General features: G+C 37.2%; 1 protein-coding gene across 2 annotated transcripts in view; it reads left to right on the top strand.

Moving 5' to 3' along the window:
* NNT (nicotinamide nucleotide transhydrogenase) overlaps positions 1-21,626 on the top strand; it is an 87,802-nt gene extending 66,176 nt beyond the window's left edge. For both annotated transcript variants that reach the window (XM_037530510.2, XM_037530511.2), the window contains exons 20-22: positions 17,617-17,735; positions 18,929-19,044; positions 20,924-21,626. In XM_037530510.2, the coding sequence (XP_037386407.1) occupies positions 17,617-17,735; positions 18,929-19,044; positions 20,924-21,073 (385 nt within the window). In that variant the 3' untranslated portion in view covers positions 21,074-21,626. The remainder of the gene's footprint in view (positions 1-17,616; positions 17,736-18,928; positions 19,045-20,923) is intronic.
* Positions 21,627-21,963: the final 337 nt, after the last annotated feature.

Here is a 21,963-nt window from a genome sequence, read left to right as displayed (position 1 = left end):
TGCTTATTTTGGACCCTATTCTGGAAACTTGCTGGTAGGAGTCAGTAAAGGTACTCTCTGGCATATCTCTGGAAGAACTGCTATGTTTGGTAGGGAAGCTGGTTCACTAGCAGTTTCAGTGACATGGTACCATAAGTCAGAATGAGAGAGGATAATTAGTTTGATCACCAGGATGTTAATATGTGTTGACAAAACTTCTAAAGACTTAATAAAAATTCCTATTACATGTCAGTTTTATACCATTTTCTGGGGCAGATGATATAAAAACAAGCCAAACAGTATACCTAGAACTAGTGAGAGTATTTATGTAAGACTGGATGCAGAATCCTAATCTTCAGCTTGAATATTCCAGCTATTAATAGAGCTCAAAAAAGAGACTAAGAGGATAAAGTTGGAGATTATTTAAATGTTTTCATGTCAGTAATTATATCAGCTTCATTTTATTTCTTCTCCTTTTTTTCTTTCCCTTCTCCTACCTTTCTTTCTTTCTCTTCTCTTTCCCTATCTATCTTCCTTTAATATATTATGTGTTTTTCAAGTATACAGAATGCTATTTTATGATAGGTCCAGAATTTCTGTGATGTAGATTTTAGTGATAATCTTTGGTGTATTGAAGATAGAATAGGAAAAAAGTCATTGATGTTATTTTTTTACTTTTACATAACAAATCTCCTTTTAGTAACTCATTTCTATTTTCATATAGGGTTTAAACTATGCTTCCCTTTAAGTCATAGTCTTGCCATTTAGAGCATTTGCAGACGTACAAGTGGAAAGGATGTGTTAAAGAATCTTTTATGATTTTTTTGAAAAAGAAATTGTTTTTCTTTATTCAATCCACATGTGAAAAAGTCTAATGTATTAGTAATGCCTTCTATCACCACATAAATGTTTAGGAGATGAGTGGCAATCGTAATAAAATAGAGAAAGATGGCTTTCATGTTTTAGTTATCCTTAGGAAAGGGAATGATTAATTTGACATACTTCTCTCATTACCCATTGATCAGCCTAGGTTAACCAGACATCTTGGAAAATCAGTCCAGTGCTAGGTAGGTGGATACAAAATTGGAGAGCATCAGAAGACTGTTGAGAAGCTGGAAGGAAGGCTGAACAGAAAGGAATATGAGGAATGCAGAAAAATGATTTGAAAAGAAAAGAGATAAGATAAATGCATTTTTAGTTTCTAATAGTCATTTTTATTAATGAGGACATCATATACTTATATATATATTTTCAGGATGACTTCTGTCATGCTGTATGGGGAAAAGTCATTATTTGATTTAGATTTTGTAGGAGATATTTAATTAAACATGATTATTTTCTCAGTTATAATTTTGATTTTTGTTGAAGCAATTTTGTAAACAGAATGGTAGGCTTTTCATGAGAGAACTTTTTATTTTACATATGTGTCTTTATAGTTTGTTTACATAATTTCTTTTTTTTTTAAACATTCGTTTTTATTTATTTATTTGTTTGTTTGTTTGTTTGTTTGTTTGTTTATACATGCACTGGGTACAGTCAGAAGCGCGGGAGGGTGAGAGAATTCACCAGAGCCAGAGCGGGGAGCAGAGCAGGCAGAAAGACCGAAGCACACTGCTGAGGGGAGCAGCGGGCGGCAGGAGAGGTCTGCGCGCCATGTGGGACCCTCCTCAGGTGGCTGGGGAGCAGCCGGGGATCGAACCGGCGCCGCAGATGTCGCCGGCAGCTTCGCAACCCAGCGCTCAACCACTGCGCCACCGGGGAGGCCCTACATAATTTCTTGATGAATTTATTTATTATGTAGCATCAGAATACAATTATTATTTCATCTGATTTCCTTATTTGTGGGTTAGGAAAAGTTAGCCATTTTTTTTGCTCTATTCATATTAAAGATGAAACTATATATTAATGTAAATTTTAACATGGGCTTTGTAAGAAGCTACATAAAACTCAGATTTTAATTAAATGGAAGAGAGCTATTCTTGATGACAGATTATCATATTTTTCCTTTCTAGCTTCTGTGTGGTAATTTTTTTAAAGGGAATCACCGAAACCTTGTTGATTTTGCTTTATGTGTGTCATCATCTTTTTATAGGAGAAATGCAAATTTTCCTTATGAAGTTAGGGAATATGTACATCCATAGATGTTAGATTTTTTTTTTTAAAGCAGCAAATGTCTATTTGAACAAGAGATGGCTGCAGTGGTTACCTCGTATTTTAATGAAATAAATCTGTATTTACAGTTTGCGGTCATTTAGTCCTTTCATCACTCTGTGGAGCTCCCACGGTGTTCATTGAGTACAGCTGCTGGGCCTCTGGTTTTAGTAGATCATTGTGCCTCAGGACCCTAGCATGCCTAGCATCCAGATGTGGTGACATATTCACACACATCCCCCATGGAAATGTGCCAGTGTGGACATACGATTGTCATCAATTAGTTATGCCCAAGTGGTGCCAAGAAAAATTGCATCTGTCATACAGTCTGTCTGGCTTCATGGCCCATGATTGATTTAGAGACACTCCTGTTTTCCTTTACTTTGGCCATAGTCATAACATGTTCGCAAAGAGCTGAGATTATATAATAAAGCACATGACATTTCATGACCAGAACTCATTTCAGAGCATCATGAAAATTTACTGACTTAAACTTGCGTTAGTGACCAGGATAGTGTTGCTTTCCAGTTGCCCAGAATGTCTGCAACTTACCTAACTGTGTTTGATCCCTAAAAGCATTTTGTCACGAAAATCTTATGATGTATGAGTACAAGCATTTTTTCTCTCTTTCTCAATCTTTGCATTATAAAGAAAAAGGTAGTATTCCCCATGAATCATTTTTACATTTTTTTCTTTTTGCAATTAATTGCTGCTCGATTTTGTTTCTATAAGTCACAGAAGTTGTTTGGATTATCACAGAAGTCTTTTGACTTCTTGACAAATTGGTGTTCCATAGTACTTTCATGAAGATATTCAACTTTATCTTCCTATCAGTAATCTATTAATAGAATTTTACTGTAGAATACAAGGATATAACAACTCAGTTCTTGGGCCTCCTTGGTGGCGCGAGGGGTTAAGCACAGCACTGTGAAGCTGTCCGCAGCTTCTGCAGCAAGAGTTCGAACCCTGGCCAGGTAGCTACCTACATAGCGCAGTAGACCTCTCCTGTCTCACCCGCTGCTCCCTTTAGGAGTGTATTTCAGTCAATCTGCCTGTTCTGTTCCCCACTCTGTCTCTGGTGAATCCTCTCATGCCTCGTACTTCTGGCCTGTACCCCAGTTCTTGTGTGCGTAATAAGTAAATATTTTTTTTTTTTTTTTTTAAAGAACTCAGTTCTCTTAAAGCCTGGAAACAGAGAGAAAACAAATCTTTGAACAAATGAGTCAGTGGATGACACTGTAGTGTGATGGTAAGCTAGGACGAATAGAATGCAACAAAGGGGAGGGATGCAACAAAGGGGATTGACTAACTGCCCAGGGGACATTTTAACTTTTTATACTACTTCAAAAATGAAATTTTTGCAGTTTTTTATAAATATTTTTTAATCCTGTGAACACATTATCTGCCTATATAGTATTTGCAGTTTTATCATCTTATGTAATGTGGCTATAGATTTAAGTATATGATATATTTTTTGCTAAGAAATTCATTCCTTAAAGGTACTTGAAGAGGAAATATTTTATCAATATAAATGGGTTATTCCTTTTTCATAGATTCATTGTGATTCAAAGAAAAAATTCAACCTTCTTGACTTTGCTAGGTTTTGGGGTACAGAAGAACCAGGGTATGTAAATTCATAAAGAAAGGCACATGCTTCTGAAGAGAATAGAAATTAGGCTAGATAAAAGACCTAGTTTAGTATTTGAATACAGAAATAGGCATTATTTAGTAGTTTCATGTCAGCTTTGTGATAATTTCTTTTTAGACACAGCTATTATTGTCAATGACCATTTGCTGAATAAATAATCACATAGCACTTTGTGTCGGGCACTGCTCTAGGTGCTGAGAACATACCAGTGAATACAACAATTAATTCCTAATCCTGTGGAGTTTACATTCACTGGGAAGTTAGTTAATAGGCTTCAAGTTATTTGAATCGGAGATACTTACAATCCCTTTGTGTCTCCATTCAGATGCTTGCTGAAATGAGAAAGAACAGCTGTAGCATAGTTTTTTTTTTGTATCCGGGTTTCGAGTTGCAGTTGGCACTTTTTGGTGCTTCCAAAAGAACATGGTGCACTGAATCTGCTTTTTTTTAAAGATTTATTTATTTATGCATATAAGAACAGGGGTGTAGGCCAGAGGTATGGGGCATAAGAGGATTCACCAGAGACAGAGTGGGGAACAGAACAGGCGGATCTACTGAAATACACTGCTGAGGGGAGCAGTGGGCGAGTCAGGAGAGGTCTGTTGCACCAGGTGGGTCAGCTCCCTGGCCAGGGATCGAACTTGGGCTGCAGTGGCTGCCGATTGCTTTATAGCACTGAGACATAACCCCTTGTGCTACTAGGGAGGCCCTGAATCTGCCTTCTTGAAAGACACATCGCAGGAGGGTGAGTATTATATGTAATTAGTAAATGTAATTAGTAACATGTAATTAGTAACACGTAATTAGTAAATGTGATTAGTCAAATGAGTGAAACTCTTGGAGGAAGAGAGGAAAACCAAAGAGAATATTTGTATTCACTCACATATATGTTCAATTTATTGTAAAGACTTGACAGTGATTCTTCAGATCGAAAGTATCTGTTGTGCTTCTAGAAGGTGGCCATCTTCCTCCTGGATTCTGAATTGACCAGCCTGCCTTTGGTTTTCCTCTGTCCACAGCATAATGGTGTGGTGGAGAGGACAGAGGAGTGTGTCAAAACAGTTAGGTGCTTTATGAAGCATCTTCCAGTTATGCTATTCTAGGACTAATTCCTTGGAAACTCTTGCCACAGGCATTCCAGTGGTCCTCTGGGGAGAAACTTACTATTGAGGAAAGCAGTGCCTCCCACCCCAAGGGTGATTTTTGGCTTCTTGTTCTAGTATTAGTCATAAAATCTCTGAGCTGATTTTCTTCAATGAGGTTCATGTAAGCATGGCAGACTAAATAAATAAAAGCCCTCTTCTCATTTCATGTTCAAATTCTTCAGTGTCTTATAATTTCCATTTTATTTATTTTTTATTTTTTAAAGATTTATTTATTTATGTAATTAAGAACTAGAGTGTAGGCCAGAGGTGTGGGGTGGCAAGAGGATCCACCAGAGACAGACTGAAGAGCAGAACAGGCAGATCTACTGAAATACACTGCTGAGGGGAGCAGCGGGTGAGACAGGAGAGGTCTGCTGAGCCATGTGGGTTAGCTCCCTGGCCGGGGATTGAGCTCATTGTAAGTGGCTGGCAATAGCTTGATAACATTGTGACTTTAACCCCTGCACCACCAGGGAGGCCCTATAATTTCCATTTTATGGTGCTCACTAACCATCACATTCTAGCAGCCATTCAAGAACATCATGAAAGTTACTCAGATGGAAAGATGAAATCATGTATACTTTTTCCTAAATCTCTATGTATGCTAATACATAGTACTTGAGGACATTAATAGCAATAGGATTTTATTTATACCTCCGGTGTCTCTCTTACAGAACTTGGTTATTTTGAAAAGAAAACCGTGTCAGTTTCTATTCTGAGCTTGGTAGTTGGATTTGATTGTGTGATGGAAAAGCCAGATTTGGGCACAAAGTGTAATAATCTTGGATTAAAAATGTTGTATTGTGACATGGTTCTGTAGAGGACTGTGTTGATATTTGCAAAGGGTTGACCTGATCCTCTTTAGATCACTTCTCATCCATTTGGGTGGCCTCAATGTCACAGACTACATGTAGACATGAGAAAATAACCATAGCCTCTGCCAGACATTTCCCGCTTCACTGTTGGTTCCATTATTCTATATTAGAAAAATTGTACCCCTGAGATGTTTTTACAAGTTCTATAACATTCATATTTTTTTCCTAAAGAAGGGAATGCCATGAATGAACACCAGATTTCAGATCTTAGTAGTAGTTTAGCCCTTATTTGCCATCAACAAAAGAAAAAGAGGAACATAATGTTCTTTAATTCTGGCTGTTGGAAAGTTCTAGGAAATTAAATGAACATTTTTTTTTCCATTCAGAATTGTATGAGTGAGTTCATCTGAACCACTGTTTCTTAAGAAGGACTTTCACAATTTTAAAAAGATGAGTGCCTATCCTTTTGCCTAAGAAATCTTGCCAGAAAGTTGATTCTACAACCTCTCTCATCACATTAACCAGTTTTTGTGGACAGCAACTACCTTGTAAGGAAGATTTTTTTTTTCCTTCATTAGCTTATTTCTCTTCAGATAGAGAGGCTAACCTTATCCAGCTAGTCCCTGCCTTTAAATCAGCAAGGCTAATTTGTACAACATTTACCACACTTACTAAATATTTTATATTGTACGGCATTTACTAAAATTATTACTTTGGAAAAAACACTTTTCCATGTACTTTTAATAAGTGATGGATAGCTGTCAGTCAGAAGCTCTGACTAGAGGTTATGCTAAGTGAACTAGAAGGGGTTATGCTAGGTGAAATAAGTTAGGAGAAAGACAAATAACAAATTATTTCCCTCATGTGGCATACAGAGAAACAAAAAGGAACAGACAAAACTAAACCAAAACAAATCCTAGAAATATGGCTGCAGAATTGAGGCTGCCAGAGGAGGAGAGTGAGTATGGGAAACAGAGGGGTGGGGTGGGCCCAGTATGGTTGGAGGACTGTGGGTTCTTTGATGATGGGTGTTCTGTGGTAACATACCTCTGGAGAGATGTGAACCTATTGCCTTAAATTATGTACAGTATTGTTAATTGATGTTACCTCTGATCAGTATGAGATAAACCAAAAAACTTGGCTTTTCAGTTATCTCATATTTTTCACAGGTGAAATACACAAATAAACAAATAATGAATATAGTAATAAATCTCTTTATTGACTCATAAAGATTCCCCCCCATATTCTCCCCCCCCCCATAATGGAGTGTTGTCCCTTACAAGTAGAAAGCAGAGGTCTTTAAGGTGAAAAGCAAATCGGACTCTATTGTATCTACAGTGGGACCCCTGGTCTGCTGGTGATAGAATGTATTTGGTGTAATTCCAAAAAAGGATTCCTTCCTTAGGAAACATTGGATTAGGGGATCTTTTTGGTCTTTTTAAACTCTTTTTATTAATTTGTAAATGTTTTTGGTTTGATTTGGATACTTGGATTGATTTATAAATATTTTTGGTTAAAAACAGGAGGAATACATATACTTAACAAATCAGCCTTCTTTTAATTTTCCCTTAGGTACGTCATTTCCCTAGTTAGTCCACCTCCTAGGAACAGAATAACATATTTACAAAAATTATGGAATGGTAGTACTAGGGAGGCCGAATTCCAAAATGCTACCAATGTTACATCACCCTGTTTGATTTTAAAATATAAAACAGAATAAAAGAAAGGAAATTAAACCTTTGAACTTCTTCAACATGAAAATAGATTTTACATAGTGACTTCCTGAACAAGTAGACAAATCATTGAAGGTTGTGAAGAGCTTTTTTTTTTTTTTTTAATCTGGAGGTCTTTTTCATTATACCTATAGCAAGTGGCTGCAAAATGGAGAAAACACTCCAAATATGTTAGAATTAGACCCAGTTGCCCATGTCATTTTTTTTTTTTTTTTGGTCATAATTGTTGAATTGGTATCTTTGGCTCTTCTTCATGGTTTATTGCTGAACTAAATCTGGATATTTCCATAAAACAAGAAGGAAAATGTAGTTTATTTGCACAGTTGTGGTAAGATCCATGTGGTGAATGTTTTGTACTCTTTAATAGTCCCACATGTCCAAGAACAACTGTGTAATGCATCCTGGTCAGGACTTATTGTCTCCATGGCCCTTGATTATAGGAATTCACATTGTTGTGTTCCCTTTAGAACATTTGGTATCTGAAATCTAAGTGAGGTTGCAAAAAAGTAGAAGAGTGGGATTTATATCACCATATCTTATAAAAGAGGTTTTAAAAATATGGTGTTTTTGAATTGCTTCTTTAGCAAATTTTATTCAGTGCACATGGTATTTATGAATAGCTCTTATACTCTTGTTTTTCAATTTTTTGTAGATATAGTTTATTTATTAAAGCAGTGTCTTTTTTTTTATTTGAGGTAACATTGGTTTCAATACTGTATAGGATTTAGGGGTATAGGTTCACTTCTTCGGGTGTATATTACCAAATTGTGCCTGCTACCAAAGCACCCGTAATCCTCCACCATAGTCCATTGTGCCCCCCTGCTTTATTTGCCATCCCCATCCACCCCTTCAGGTAACCTATAATCTGTAGTCAGCTTTCTAGGGTTTGTTTGGTTTAGTTTTGTCAGCTCCTTTGTTTTATTTCTTTATATTCCTCATGAGAGTGAAATCATATAGTATTTGTCTTCCCCTTTCTGACACAGATGATGCTCACCATCACTTATTAGCAGGGAAATGCAAATCAAAACCACAATGAGTTATCATCTCATACCTGTGAGAATGAGCCATATATAAAAAGACACATATCTGCTGAAATTCACTACTGAGAGGAGCATCAGGGGAGAAGGAGAAGTCTGTGTGCCGTGTGGGTCAGCTCCCTGGCCGGGGATTGAACTCATGCTGGAGTGGCTGGTGATAGCTTGATAGCACTGAGACTTTAACCCCATGCCACTGGTAGATCTGCCTGTTCATGCCACTAGTAGATCTGCCCACTCTGTTTCTGGTGAATCCTCTCACCGCCCCATATCTCTGGCCTATAACCAAGTTCGTATATGCATAAATAAATAAAATAATCTTTAAGAAAAGATACATATCAAGAAATGACAAGTGTTGGCCAGGATGTGAACAAAAATGAATCTTTGTGAACTTCTAGTGGGAATGTAGAATGGCCCAATGCCTATGGAAAACAATATGGAGGTTTCTCAAAATAATAGGACCTAATAATTCTACTCTGAGATAGCTGCCTGAAATGCAAAGGCACTAATTCTAAGGGGTATGTGCACTGCTATGTTTGTTGCAGCACTATTTACAATAGCCAAACCATGATATCAGCCTAAGTGTCCACTGACAGATGAGGGAATCAAGAAGTTGTGGTATAGGGCCTCCCCTGTTGGCGCAGCAGTTGAGCACTGGGCTGCGAAGCTGCCCACAGCCTCTGCAGGGCCGGTTCAATCCCCAGCCACCGGCGAGGGTCCCACATGGCGTGTGGACCTCTCCTGCCATGCCCGCTGCTCCCCTCAGCAGTGTGTTTCATCAGTCTGCCTGTTCTGTTCCCCGCTCTGGCTCTGGTGAATTCTCTCATCCTCCCATGCTTCTGACTGTACTCAGTGCTTGTGTAAGTAAATAAAATAAATCTTATTAAAAAAAAAAGGAGTTGTGGTATAATACACATAACGGAGTACTACTCAGCTACAAAAAAGATGTTTTAAATTTTTTCTTGGCGTGTTTAAAAGGCTATGATCAGGTTATTTAATTTGAGTAGATTATTCTACTTTTTAAAAAACTGTGCCTGGGTGTGTGTGTGTATATATATATATATATATATATATATTTATTTAAAGATTTATTTAAAAAATAAAGAGACAGAGTGGGGAACAGAACAGGCAGAATGATGAAATACACTGCTGAGGGGAGCAGCGGGCATGACAGGGGAGGTCTGCTGCACCATGTGGGACCCTCGCCGGCCGGTGGGGATCGAACCAGCACTGCAGAGGCTGTGGACAGCTTCACAGCACAGCACTCAACTGCCTGTGCCACAGGGGAGGCCCATGCCTGGGTATATTTATATATTATATATATATATTTTTTTTTTTTGTGGGACCCTCGCCGGCGGCCGGGGAACAAACCAGCGCTGCAGAGGCTGTGGGCAACCTCGCAGCCCAGCACTCAACCACTGCGCCACCAGGGGAGGCCCTGCCTGGGTATATTTTTAATTGGTAACTGAGCCTTAACTTTTACTATATAATGCTCCATGGAAGACTTTATCATTTTCATATTGAGAGAGGAAAATAGAAGTGTTGAAATTGTTCTTTTCAGATATTAAAGAGATTGCCCTGAATTGATGAAGATATTTGTTGTGTCTGTTGAGGAAACAGTACTTTTTTTGCTAAATAATATCTGGGAGTTAAATGTGGCTTTTGAAATTTCACTCTATCAAAATAAATGTGTATTTTAATATTAGTTATAATGAGTTCCCAGTGAGTGCATTATTTACCACTAATGAGTCTTACACTGTGTATTTTCTCTAGTATTTTAATGTAGCTATTAGTACACAGAATTTTTGCTTCTTACTAGTCTATGTTGACATTTACTAGAATTTCAAGATCAGGGTTAGAAAACCAACTTGGGAATCTCAGTGTTGTAAACCAGTGTTACCTAGTTTAAAAAGATCAAATAAATTAAAAAAAAAAAAAAGAAAAAGAAAACCAGCTCAGAATATTAACATCAGACCATTCTTTGTTTTAAAATGTCATCACAGTAATTTTCTGAAGAGGTTTTATTATCAATCCCACTGAACATACAGAAGTAATTGTCCAAATGTTTTTTTAAATTTATTTATTTATGCATACAAGAGCTGGGGTACAGGCCAGAGGTGTGGGGGGGTGAGAGGATTCACCGGAGGCAGAGTGGGGAACAGAACAGGCATATTAACCCAAGTACACTACTGAGGGGAGCAGCGGGTGAGTCCGGAGAGGTCTGCTGCACCATGTGGGTTGCTCCCTGGCAGGCCGGGTATTGAACTCTTGCTGCAGAGGCTGCGGACTGCTTCATAGGTTGCATCTTAATCCCTTGCGCCACCAGGGAGGCCCAGTTGTCCAAATGTTTTGACACCATGCAGTGCCACCCTGGAGCTTTTAACTTCTACCCTCTACTTCCCTAAATTCTTTCTCCAAAGAGTAATAGGAAGCTTACGAGTAATTTGTACGTTATTGGGAATAGTAGGTTGTTTAAAACCCTTGCCTGTCCTTCCTCCCTTTTTCCCTTCCTCCTGTTAGTTATATCCCTATAATTTAGTGCCAGGCACTGTGGGCATTGATAAATAGCACATGTTTTCTGTACTCAAGGAGCTCCCAGTTTGGAATCATACAACCAGTTACTATGATGCAGTGTGTCATAGGAGGAGGTACTTAAAGAAAGAGTTCTGGGACCATGGAAGGTCTTTCTGTGATCTCATTCTAGTAGTTATTTTCCTTCTGTAGAATTTTGTTGTAGATAGGGCCAGCTGATTCTGTTTTATTCAGTACATGCACAATAAAGATAATTTTTGTGTTTTAAAGGAAAAGCTTAAAAGTTTGTAGGCTTGCTATTTTGAAATTCTGGATATTCTTCATGTGATGATGGAACATTGATGAACTTTGGCCATCAGTTCCTGGAAATTGAGGGTGTGGCCAACCAGTGTCTGATATAATTAACTTTATATTTTTTAAAGATTTATTTATTTATTTATTTATTTATTTATTTATTTATACAAGCACTGGGTACAGTCAGAAGCATGGGAGTGCTCAACTGCTGTGCCACCAGGGAGGCCCTGATATAGTTAACCTTAATGCACACTTTGGAGATTGGCCAATTACCAAGGCCAGAATTGTTATAAATCATACTGATTCATCGGCTTGCACATATATGTTTCAATAAATTTAGTGAGTTCTGTTACTTTTCTCAAAACATTGAAATTCTTATATAATAGCATGCATGTATATTTCCCCAATCTTAGAGTCTCAGAGTTCATTGTTTATTATATAAAAAGATATAAAAGATTTATCCTTTGGGATATTCATCATACATGTTAGTTTTGTGATTGCTTACCCTTTAGTACTAGCTCAATAGAAAGTATCTTAATGTAGTCTGAAGCTAATCAAATATTATAATAACAACTAATAAATTTAGAGGTCTTTCAATTATAATTTAGCCCAAGACACCGCAATTAAAGCATATAGAAATAGCCAGATAGATTAATATAAAGTAAGCAAAGGCAGTGTTGAAAACAAAAAAATAAATAAAAAAAATACCGGACTCCCTGGGGTGCAAGGGGTTAAGACTCAACCTATGAAGCTATCCACAACCACTGCAGCACAAATTCGATCCCCAGCCAACCCACATGGCGCAGCAGACCTCTCCTGACTCGCCTGCTGCTCCCCTCAGCAGTGTACTTTGGTCAGTCTGCCTGTTCTGTTTCCCACTCGGTCTCTTGTGAATACTCTCACCCCCCACACCTCTGGCCTGTACCCCAGCTCTTATATACATACATAAATAAATAGATCTTTAAAAAAAAATACTGGAGTCAAGTGTATGTTGATTTATTTAGCTAAAGTAGAAGCCCTAATTCATGGAATTTTAGGACTAGAAAGGGAATTTCTGGTAAGCTGAAAAATAGCCCTAAAAATGTCTACCTCCAATCCTCAGAACCTGTGTATATGTTACCTTGCTTGGCAAAAGGGACTTTGCATATTTAAAGTGAGAATTTTGAGGGGGGGATATCATCCTCAATTATTCAGGTAGGATCATGTAATTAATCATTTCAGTTTTTAAGAGGAGGAAGGAAGGACAGAGTCAGAGAAGAAAATATGACAGTGAATCAGAGATCGGAGTGGTGCAGCCATGAGCTAGTGAATGTGGGCAGCTGCCATAGCTGGAAAAGACCTACAGTGGGCCAAAAGGCATATGTGAACTGTTGTATTTTCTGATATTCTCTCTGTGTATGGAATAGGCGAGGAAAGAATTTTCCCTTAGAGCCTCAAGAGAAAATATAGCCCTAACAATACCTTGATTTTAGCCCAGTGAAACCGATTTTGGACTTCTGACCTCCAGAACTGTAAGAGAATAAATTTTTTTTATTTTAAGATACTAACTTTCAGGTAATTTGTTATAGCAGCAGTAGGAAACTATTGATAACATAGTCCTTAAATATCATGTGGTCCAGTGACTCAGTCTTTCTCAAGTCTTCCCAATCAGATATTGGTAAGAGGATGAGCACTGAAAAAACACTTACTGATGATCAGAGCATTGGGAGATCAGGAGAAAATTTTGGTGTAACGTAACATCACAAAAGAGAACAAATGAATAATTCTTGACAATCAATACTGTAAGACTGAGGTAGGGCAAAAATGTTCAGGAAACCTGAGAGCATTTCAGCTGCTTCTTTCTTATTAGTAGTTGATACCATTGGTTGAGATCCCTCCCCCATCTCTCATAAGTGAAGGGCTGTCTCAGCTGCCATGATGTCAGTGTCTTGATTTTGTCTGATCCCAACAACCATCCTTTGTATTTATATGTCACTTACTCTTGAATCCATTTTGTACTGGACTGGTAGGTACTACATCTGCTTAAATTAATGAACCTCTGTTTCCCTGACGACAGAAAAGAAGTCTGAAATTTGCCCTAATGAGGCCATTTGTTTTAAATTATTAACAGCCTTTTAAAAAATTTAATTCCAATTCTTTCTTTTGCACTGAAAGGCCATGTTCTTCTGTTTTATGGAAATGAGGAATATTTAGTTAACTTCTATTTTGTTTAGTTTTCTCAGAAATCAGTTTTTTCCCCAAGTAAAATTATCTTATGTCATATAGTGTGTGTTATTTTCGAAGTTAGGTATTTTGAATTTCTCCTGAACCTCATCCAGGTACCCTTGTGAGCCTTTTAAGATGCAGTTTCCTGGATTAAATCTAGCTATTTAGTTTTATCATTGGTTCTAGTCAGTGATAGAAGTAGTAGTACCTTTCCTGAATGTGGAAAACACCCTGTGTTAATTTAAAATGTTGATATGAAATGGATACAGTTGAAATGCAAAATGGCATTACCTTTGAATGAAAATCAACTGATTAGCAATGCAATTTGATACTTTAGATATATTACTAAAAACCTCTGTAAATTGAAATGACCTTTTCAAATGAAAAATTTTGATTTTTAAGATATGTTCTTTGAGAAATTGTTTTGTTCCATCATTATTGAAAAATACATATTAGGACACTAAAATTTAATTATACGATCTCTGCCTTTGTTGTGGCATATTCTCTGTGCCTTGAGTTATTTAACATTGAGTTAAAATATTCTGTCAGTCCTCATGTACTATTTGGGAAAACAGTACATTAAAATACATAATAAATTACAGTTGCAGTTTAACTTCTTTACTGAGATTCATATTGTTAAGTTTAGCAATCTATTTTGTGAGGTATTTACAAGGAACTATTAGCAGAGGAGAAAGAGAAATATGGACTGTGTTCACTTAATCACATGCCCATCAAGCAAAAATGTAGATGCTTATTATTTCTAACAGATGGTTACTGTTTCTAACAACTGCTCATTCTTTTTATCGATCAATTTCAATCAAGTAGCTATCAGAGAAAGCACTGAAATTCTTATTTTTTCCCTTTCTTTCTTGGAGTAAGAGTAAAGAGGCAGGGGGGACTTCTTTGACTTCTCTATAAGATTTTGCATATATCCTGCTTCTTCTTGAACTTGACTCCTCGATTGAATACTTGCTGATAATTTGCACTTGAACAATCTTTATTATGATGGTTGCAAAGTGACAATTTTATTATCTTACCACTTTAATCAATCCAGTCCATAGCATGCCACCCTAGGGGAGAATGTTCCTTTCTTCTTTATTTACTTACTTGTTGACTTGTGAATGTTATCAGATTGCCTCATAAATTCCCACTTACCCAGGGGGTTCTGACCTCTACTATCCTTATTTATTTTGATGTTCAAATTATTTCAGATTTTAAAAAAAATTGTATTTTTTTTAACCGCAGTAAGTTTACTATGCTGTATGTAATTTAGGGTGTAGGTTTATTCCTTCAGAGGTATGCTATCACACCACATCTACCTACTACCAAGACACTCATAATCCTTCACCATAGCCCATTGGGTCCTCTCTCCCCTTAACTCCATACTCCCTGACTTTCATTCTGGTATACTCCACTCTATAGTCAGATTTCTAGGGTTTGTTTTGTCTGTTGTTTTGTTTTGTTTCTTTATATTCCACATATGCGTGAAATCACCTGCTGTGTGTTTCTCCTTCTGACTGATTTTGCCTAGCAAAATTCCCTTCAGTTCTATCTGTGTTGTTGCAAATGGCAAGATTTCCTCAGTTTCCCATTTTGTCTATATACCACATCTTCTTAATCCACCTGTCTGTATTGGGTACTTAGGTTGTTTCCATAATGTGGCTACTGTAAATAGGGCTGCAATGAACATAGGGGTGTGTCTATCCTTTCAAATTAGTGTTTTACATTTTTTAGATACATACATACAGAGTGGAATTATACCATTTGGTAGATCTATTTTAATATTTTGAGAAACCTGCATACTGTTTTCCATAGGGACTGGACCAGTCTGCATTCCTTGCTAGCACTTGTGTTTTCTGTTATTATTTGAAATGAGCATTTTTCAGGGGTATAAGGTAGTATCTCATTGTGGTTTTGATTTATATTTTCCTGATGATCATTGATGTTGAACATTTTTACATGTGCCTTTTGGCCATCTGCATGTCTTAAAGAAACTAGTTTAGCTCCTTTTCCCATTGTTTCATTGGGCTGTTTTCTTGCTGAGTTGCAGGAGTTCTTTGTAGATCTTGGATATTAAGCCCTTGTTGGATATGTGATGTGCAAATATTTATTCCTCCTTGTAGGATAGAATGAAATATATGTGAGAAACCACTTGTAAATTGTATCACTATGTAAAAGCCTGAGGTGTTAATTTATTTTTAATGAAGTTCATTTCTTCAACCATAAAACTGTATATTTTCATAGAAAATTTATTAAAAAAGAAGGGAAGTAAAACCACTATTTGTTGTTCATACATGTAGGGATGAGTCTTTAGTTTGCATTTAGCTACATTTCTGTTTCTTAAAAATTAGAAACATTCAGTAGTCACAGAAGATTATATAAGGGGGAACTTGGTAAAAGAAAATACCTGTCACTTTATGTCTTTCCTCCTCCTACCCCTATCCCCAGTTATAAACACCCAATAATTCAGGCTTTTCATTATCAGTTTTAAAGATGTAGAAAACCAACAGTATTTAGACAATATAAATGACTGTTACATAGCTCTTTTTAGGATGGCTTTTTGGGAAATGTCAATTCCTACATTTTTTTTAAAAATAATTTTTGCTATATTTTTCTGATATTTTCTCTATGCATATAATTATGCTTTACATTATAATGATTAAATTCTGAATTGAAAATTTTATTATTGAAGATTATTAATGCAGAGTCTGACTTAATTAATGAAAGAACTGTGTATTGTGTTTTATGCAACTAGATACCATCCAGCATATTGTATTCACTTTGGAGGACTGAGGGTTTTAAGCTGGACATTCACAATGTAGATGGTGTCTGGGGCAGTAATGGGCTGGGATGTCCTGTCTTTTCTTACAACACTTGAAAGAACTGAAGATGTTTGCTTGGGAGGCATCCTAAGATGGCATAAGAGATTTGCGTATGAACGAGGGAGGATACTCCTTCCTCCAGAGGGCAAAACCACAAGATGAAGTTTCTCTTTGGCTAATATATAAATATATATTAAAGAGATTTGGCTAATATATAAATATATATTAGAGAGAGAGAGACAGAGAGAGAGAGAGAGAGAGAGAGAGTTATTACCCCCTCTTTTCTCATCTATCTGCTTATCTAAACTCATTGGTATTGTCTTGTAATGGAAGAGACTTTAGGAAGGAGTAAGTTTCTTGTCATGGAAGGATTAAAGCCGAGGTTGCATGGATCCCAGCCAAGTGAAACTATAAAAGGCATTTCTCCGTTGGATTCATTCATTCGTTTTCTCCCTCGCTTGCTCATCACTCACTTTTTATTGAGCCCTTCTTATGTGCCAGGCATAGTGCCCAGTGCTGAGAAGACAGAGATGAGTATTGTGGGCAAGACACTGGATTAAATGACTCCAGAGATCCTATTATAGCTGCGGTTGAAACAAACTGCTTGATGCTTCAGTTTCCTTTGACTGAATAAGAGTGGAACTCTACCTTGTGTATTTCTCTGTCTTTTAAACACTCTTGTGTGTTCCTATCACGTTTCTTGTTTGACGGGAAGGAACACTTCATATTACTCTGAAACTCTACCTCATGTACCTAATAGTATTTTATTTCTCTCCCTTTGAACATAGAGGTTAAAGTTGAATGTGGAGTCAGTTTTTGCTGGACTAATGTTGATTTTTCATGGCAAACATTTAATTCCAGTCCAATTTATATATACATTTAAAAAGATTTAACATTGATCAGAAAGTATTATGAGAGAACACAATGCTTAGGAACTGTAAGATGATACTATTTTTTAATTTTTTTGGAAGTTCATTGTACTTAAAACATATATGGAAGAGTCAGATTCTTAAGTTACATTTATTTTTTTCTGAGAAGAGTTATAGTTTGTATATACTGAGATATTGAATATCCAACTTCAATATTTGTAGATTGACTATGTATCTGGATTAATTGTATTCCTGCCTGTAGAGATCAGATAGTACCAAGAGAAGTAGAGGGGCCAAGAAGAAAGTGTGCAGATTTGAAGATAATATTGGGTTCTCTGTACATTTTGGCCCATCAAGTAAGGCCAGCTGTTCATTTGTTTCATGTCTAGGTTTGGAATTCACCCAGTTGCAGGCCGGATGCCTGGTCAGCTTAATGTGCTGCTGGCTGAGGCCGGCGTGCCATATGATATTGTGTTGGAGATGGATGAGATCAACCATGATTTCCCAGGTAAGTGTTGGGGGTGATGGTGAAGTTTAAATACCCTTCAGATGAATAAAGCAATATCAGTCTTAGGACATAAATTGTGCGATCGCGGAAGATCTAATAGTCAGGTGAAGAGTAGCCTGCTCCTTGTAGATATACATGGAAATTAAATAAATATGATACTGTACTGAATAAGGTACAACAGATTGGTAAGCGGATGGGTAATTTTAATCCTGTGAGGAGATCTGAAGGGATCTGCCGTGGAGCGGGTGGCACAGACTCTGCTCAGATCTGGGCATCCAGGTCCTGACTCTCACTTGAGTGTGGCCTTGAACTAGGTACTCAACCTTAGGTTTCTCACTTATAAAATTGCTTCTGCATGGTTCTTGCCAGTGTCTTGAGTTTGCACCAATTCTATGATCAGCAAAGTAGTTTTCTGCTTTCTTAAAAGTTCTATGATAGGACTTCACTGGATAAGGTGCTATACTTTATGGCTGTCAGGGGGTAGATATTGATGCTAATGACATTTGGCCCAAGATCATGTTTGTTAAAATTAAACCAGTTCCCTCTGGCAAGTATCCACTGTAAACTTAAAAAATATTGCTTGAGAAAAATAATGAAGTCGTGTGTATGTCTACATTCACATGGCATTTTTGGCAAAGTTCTTAGGCAGTTTATATTATAGTCCTTAAGGAGAGAATTTAGGGCATTTTAATTTTATACCCCCTTTCACATTTCACTGTTGCTAAATTATGTGTGAAATCTGCCAGTTCTAGGAATTATGGACATAGCTTTAATACAATACAGGCTTAGAACATTTTCTTTTAGACATTAAATTGCATCTTAACTGGGATGCAAATCTTGTAACTGAAAGATAATCATTATTTTGGAATAATTAAATAACTGTAAAATCAGATTAGGTAGATCCATTTGCTGGGGCTGGTTGGGAAGCATAGTAATGCCAGCTTGCTCTTGTCAAGATGCTGAGGATCAGATGCAGGACCTGTTACTTTTTAGCTGTGTATCATTGACCAAGATAAGATACTGAACCTCTCTGATAAAGCGCTTTGTACAGTACCTGGCACATATGTGGGTCTTATAAATACTAGCTTTTGTTATTGTTGTTATAAATTCAGATCACTATCATTTGCCTGAAAAGAAGTGAAAGTGACCCTTTTGAGTTTCATATTTTGTCTTTTTTTTTTCACATCCTCTAGACACTGATTTGGTCCTTGTTATTGGAGCTAATGACACTGTTAATTCAGCAGCACAAGAAGACCCCAATTCTATAATTGCAGGCATGCCAGTCCTGGAGGTCTGGAAATCAAAGCAGGTAAAGTTTTAGATTTGTGTTTCATTCTAATAATCACAAATCTTTTAAAATACACAGAACTATTCTTGGTCACTAGATGAGAAATGGTGATGCCTTTAGGAGGCCCAGGAGTTAGAGGATATTAGGACCTGGTTCTCTATCTATCTTCTGTCTGTGATCACCAGAGACCTTGAATGCCTTGCTCACAAGTAGAACTAGATGAGATTATATGTATAGACTAACAAAATCTGTAATCACAGCTGAAAAAGGAGCTTTGAGATTTTGGAATGAGTCTGGCTGAATTCCAAACTGAGTCCAGTGAAGCAGATGGCTTCCTTCTGGGACAGTGAGTCAGTATCATTGCCTTTATATATGAACACGAGCACATTTTTTTCAATTCATTTTTTAAAAAGGAATTTGTATGTTGTTATGGGGTGTCTAAAAGAAAGGTGATTTAGAAATCCAAACAACAACATGGCATGGGGAAGCAGGCTCTGCTTCTGCACAGTACTTCTGAAAAAGCTAATTGCTAGATTGTAGAACACTCAAAAGGCTGTAAATTTTACTCTACCCTAGCAGTGGGCACTTGTGCTTTACCACTTCCAAGTCATAAGCGCATTTTAAGAATCATAGTAACATTTTTCCTTTAATTTTATTTCTCTTCATTGCAAATATGTGAATTTGAAACTTATTATGTTTCAAATGACATGTACTTGTTCATGTGCAACTGAGGGGCAGGCAGTTTCCTGGGTGTGTGGGAGGCGGTAGTGGACCTCTACTCCTTGCACAGGGGCTCATGAAGAATTGTTGCATCCATTGTCAGTACAGGAGAGTATGCAGGAGCATCTTTGAACCAAAGCTGCATGAAGCATGATTGCACTGCTTCCACTTGTGGGTAAATTACATGTCACCCTACAAAGGCTTTCACTTCATTAAGAACTGACTTGACATTCAACAGGACAGTAACATCCATATCACATATGATTGTAAATATTAGGTATTTGCAATATCTAATATTGGCAATTTAGAGATGGACTTACTCCTTCCATTTTGCTTTGTAGGTGCATGATATTGGCTATTAGCTCTGTCCTTGTGACAAGCTAGAGTTCGTGTTGGGCTTTTGTCTTAGACCTTTCTGGAGTGATGGCATAGAAATCACATCATTTTCGCACTACGCTACATTTATACATTTATCTTAGGAAAGAGAGTGGAGCTTAGGAACTAAGGTTTTCTTTAGCACATTTGTAGAAAAATACTTATTTTTCTGACCAGAAAATGTTATACATAGTCCTCATAGGGAAAAATGCTTAGAAGAAAATTACTTCTAATCTTATCATTCTTAAATTATGGTAGTGTGACTTTTTCTAAAATGTGTATGAGAATATAGGCACATTCTAAAAATTAAAGTTAACACATTGTAAAAATTAAAGTTAACACAATGTAAACATGCATTTAAAATGCTCCTTGTACTTGTAAAAAGTCTGTGGACTAAGAAGTAGTAGTGGTACCTCCCTGTCATTATGTTAGGGCAGGGCAGTATTTGTGTGCCTAACAGGCCCTAGCCAGGTTCTGTTAAATGCGCTGTCTTGGGCCTTCCTTGGTGGCACAGCGGTTGAGTGCTGGGCTATGAAGCGGCCCGCAGCCTTTGAAGTGCCTGTTCAATCCCCAGCCACCACCAAGGGTCTCACATGGCACTCAGACCTCTCCTGTTGCGCCCACTGCTTCCCTCAGCAGTGTATTTCTTCACTCTGCCTGTTCTGTTCCCCGCTCTGGCTCTGGTGAATCCTCTCACCCTCCCGCGCTTCTGATTATACCCAGTGCTTATATAAACAAACAAACAAACAAACAAACAAATAAATCTTTAAAAAAAATGTGCTCTCTTTTGATCTTTGACTCTCAGGTTATCGTAATGAAGAGGTCCCTGGGTGTTGGCTATGCTGCAGTGGACAATCCAATCTTCTACAAACCTAACACGGCCATGCTGCTAGGAGATGCCAAGAAGACATGTGATGCCCTGCAGGCCAAAGTGAGAGAATCCTACCAGAAGTAATCGTGAAAGACCAAGCTGTTCTCTAGCTGTTCTCTACCAAAGCTGCCTCTTTACTTGTGGAAACTGGCAAATCAAGTCTTGGTACTTACAGCTAACATATATCTGTAGCAAAACTCTTGAAGTAAAGGAAGACTCTGAAGAAAGCAAAACAAATACAGGGAGATTTTTCTAGAACAGTGATATCTCCATTTGAAAAAAGGATTGAAAATTCTAAATGTTTTTCTATGCATATGTTTCGTGTGTGTTATAAATCAAAAATATTTTTAAAAAGGAGAAAGAACAACATCATTTTCGATGTAATCCATTTGGATTTTTTAAAAATTCCTCCATTAACATCTGGGGAAGACAAGCTACTATGAAATAAACTGTTTGCAATTAAGTTTTTTTCCCCCCAAATCAGAGTATGTTTTGAGATCTTATTTAATTGATGATTGGTGAGCAGTGGTGGCACTTTTTTTATTTCTTAGCTACCTCTTTGTTACTACACACCAATAAAGATTGTCTTTTGCCTTTTGCCTCAACAGTGTCGATTTTCTTTGTGACTTTGCTACTTTGCCCAAAGCAATAGAGAGGTTGAATGTGTGATAAATACTTTGTTGACTGTGTGATGAATGCTTTGAGCATGTATCTTTATATATTTAATTCAGCACTAAGTTTCCTGAAATAATTATTAACACATAAGATCTATCCCTGAAAGAAAGAAAAAGCAGTAACTGCTGCAAATTTTCATGTTCACGCTCATATTTACTGAGTTTACAATTCACAGTATCTGCTGGTATGGTAATCAATTTCTGTTTTGCTGTGCCTAGGATTAAGGTAGGGCTGTGTGTGTGTGTGTGTGTGTGTGTGTGTGTGTGTGTGTGAAGGAAGATAAGATTCCTTTTAGTTTT

The sequence above is a fragment of the Talpa occidentalis genome, unplaced genomic scaffold (assembly GCF_014898055.3).
Source record: "Talpa occidentalis isolate TD23 unplaced genomic scaffold, MPIMG_talOcc4v2.1 talOcc4.6, whole genome shotgun sequence".
NCBI classification, from domain to species: domain Eukaryota; kingdom Metazoa; phylum Chordata; class Mammalia; order Eulipotyphla; family Talpidae; genus Talpa; species Talpa occidentalis.
This window is presented reverse-complemented; position numbering and strand designations above follow the sequence as displayed.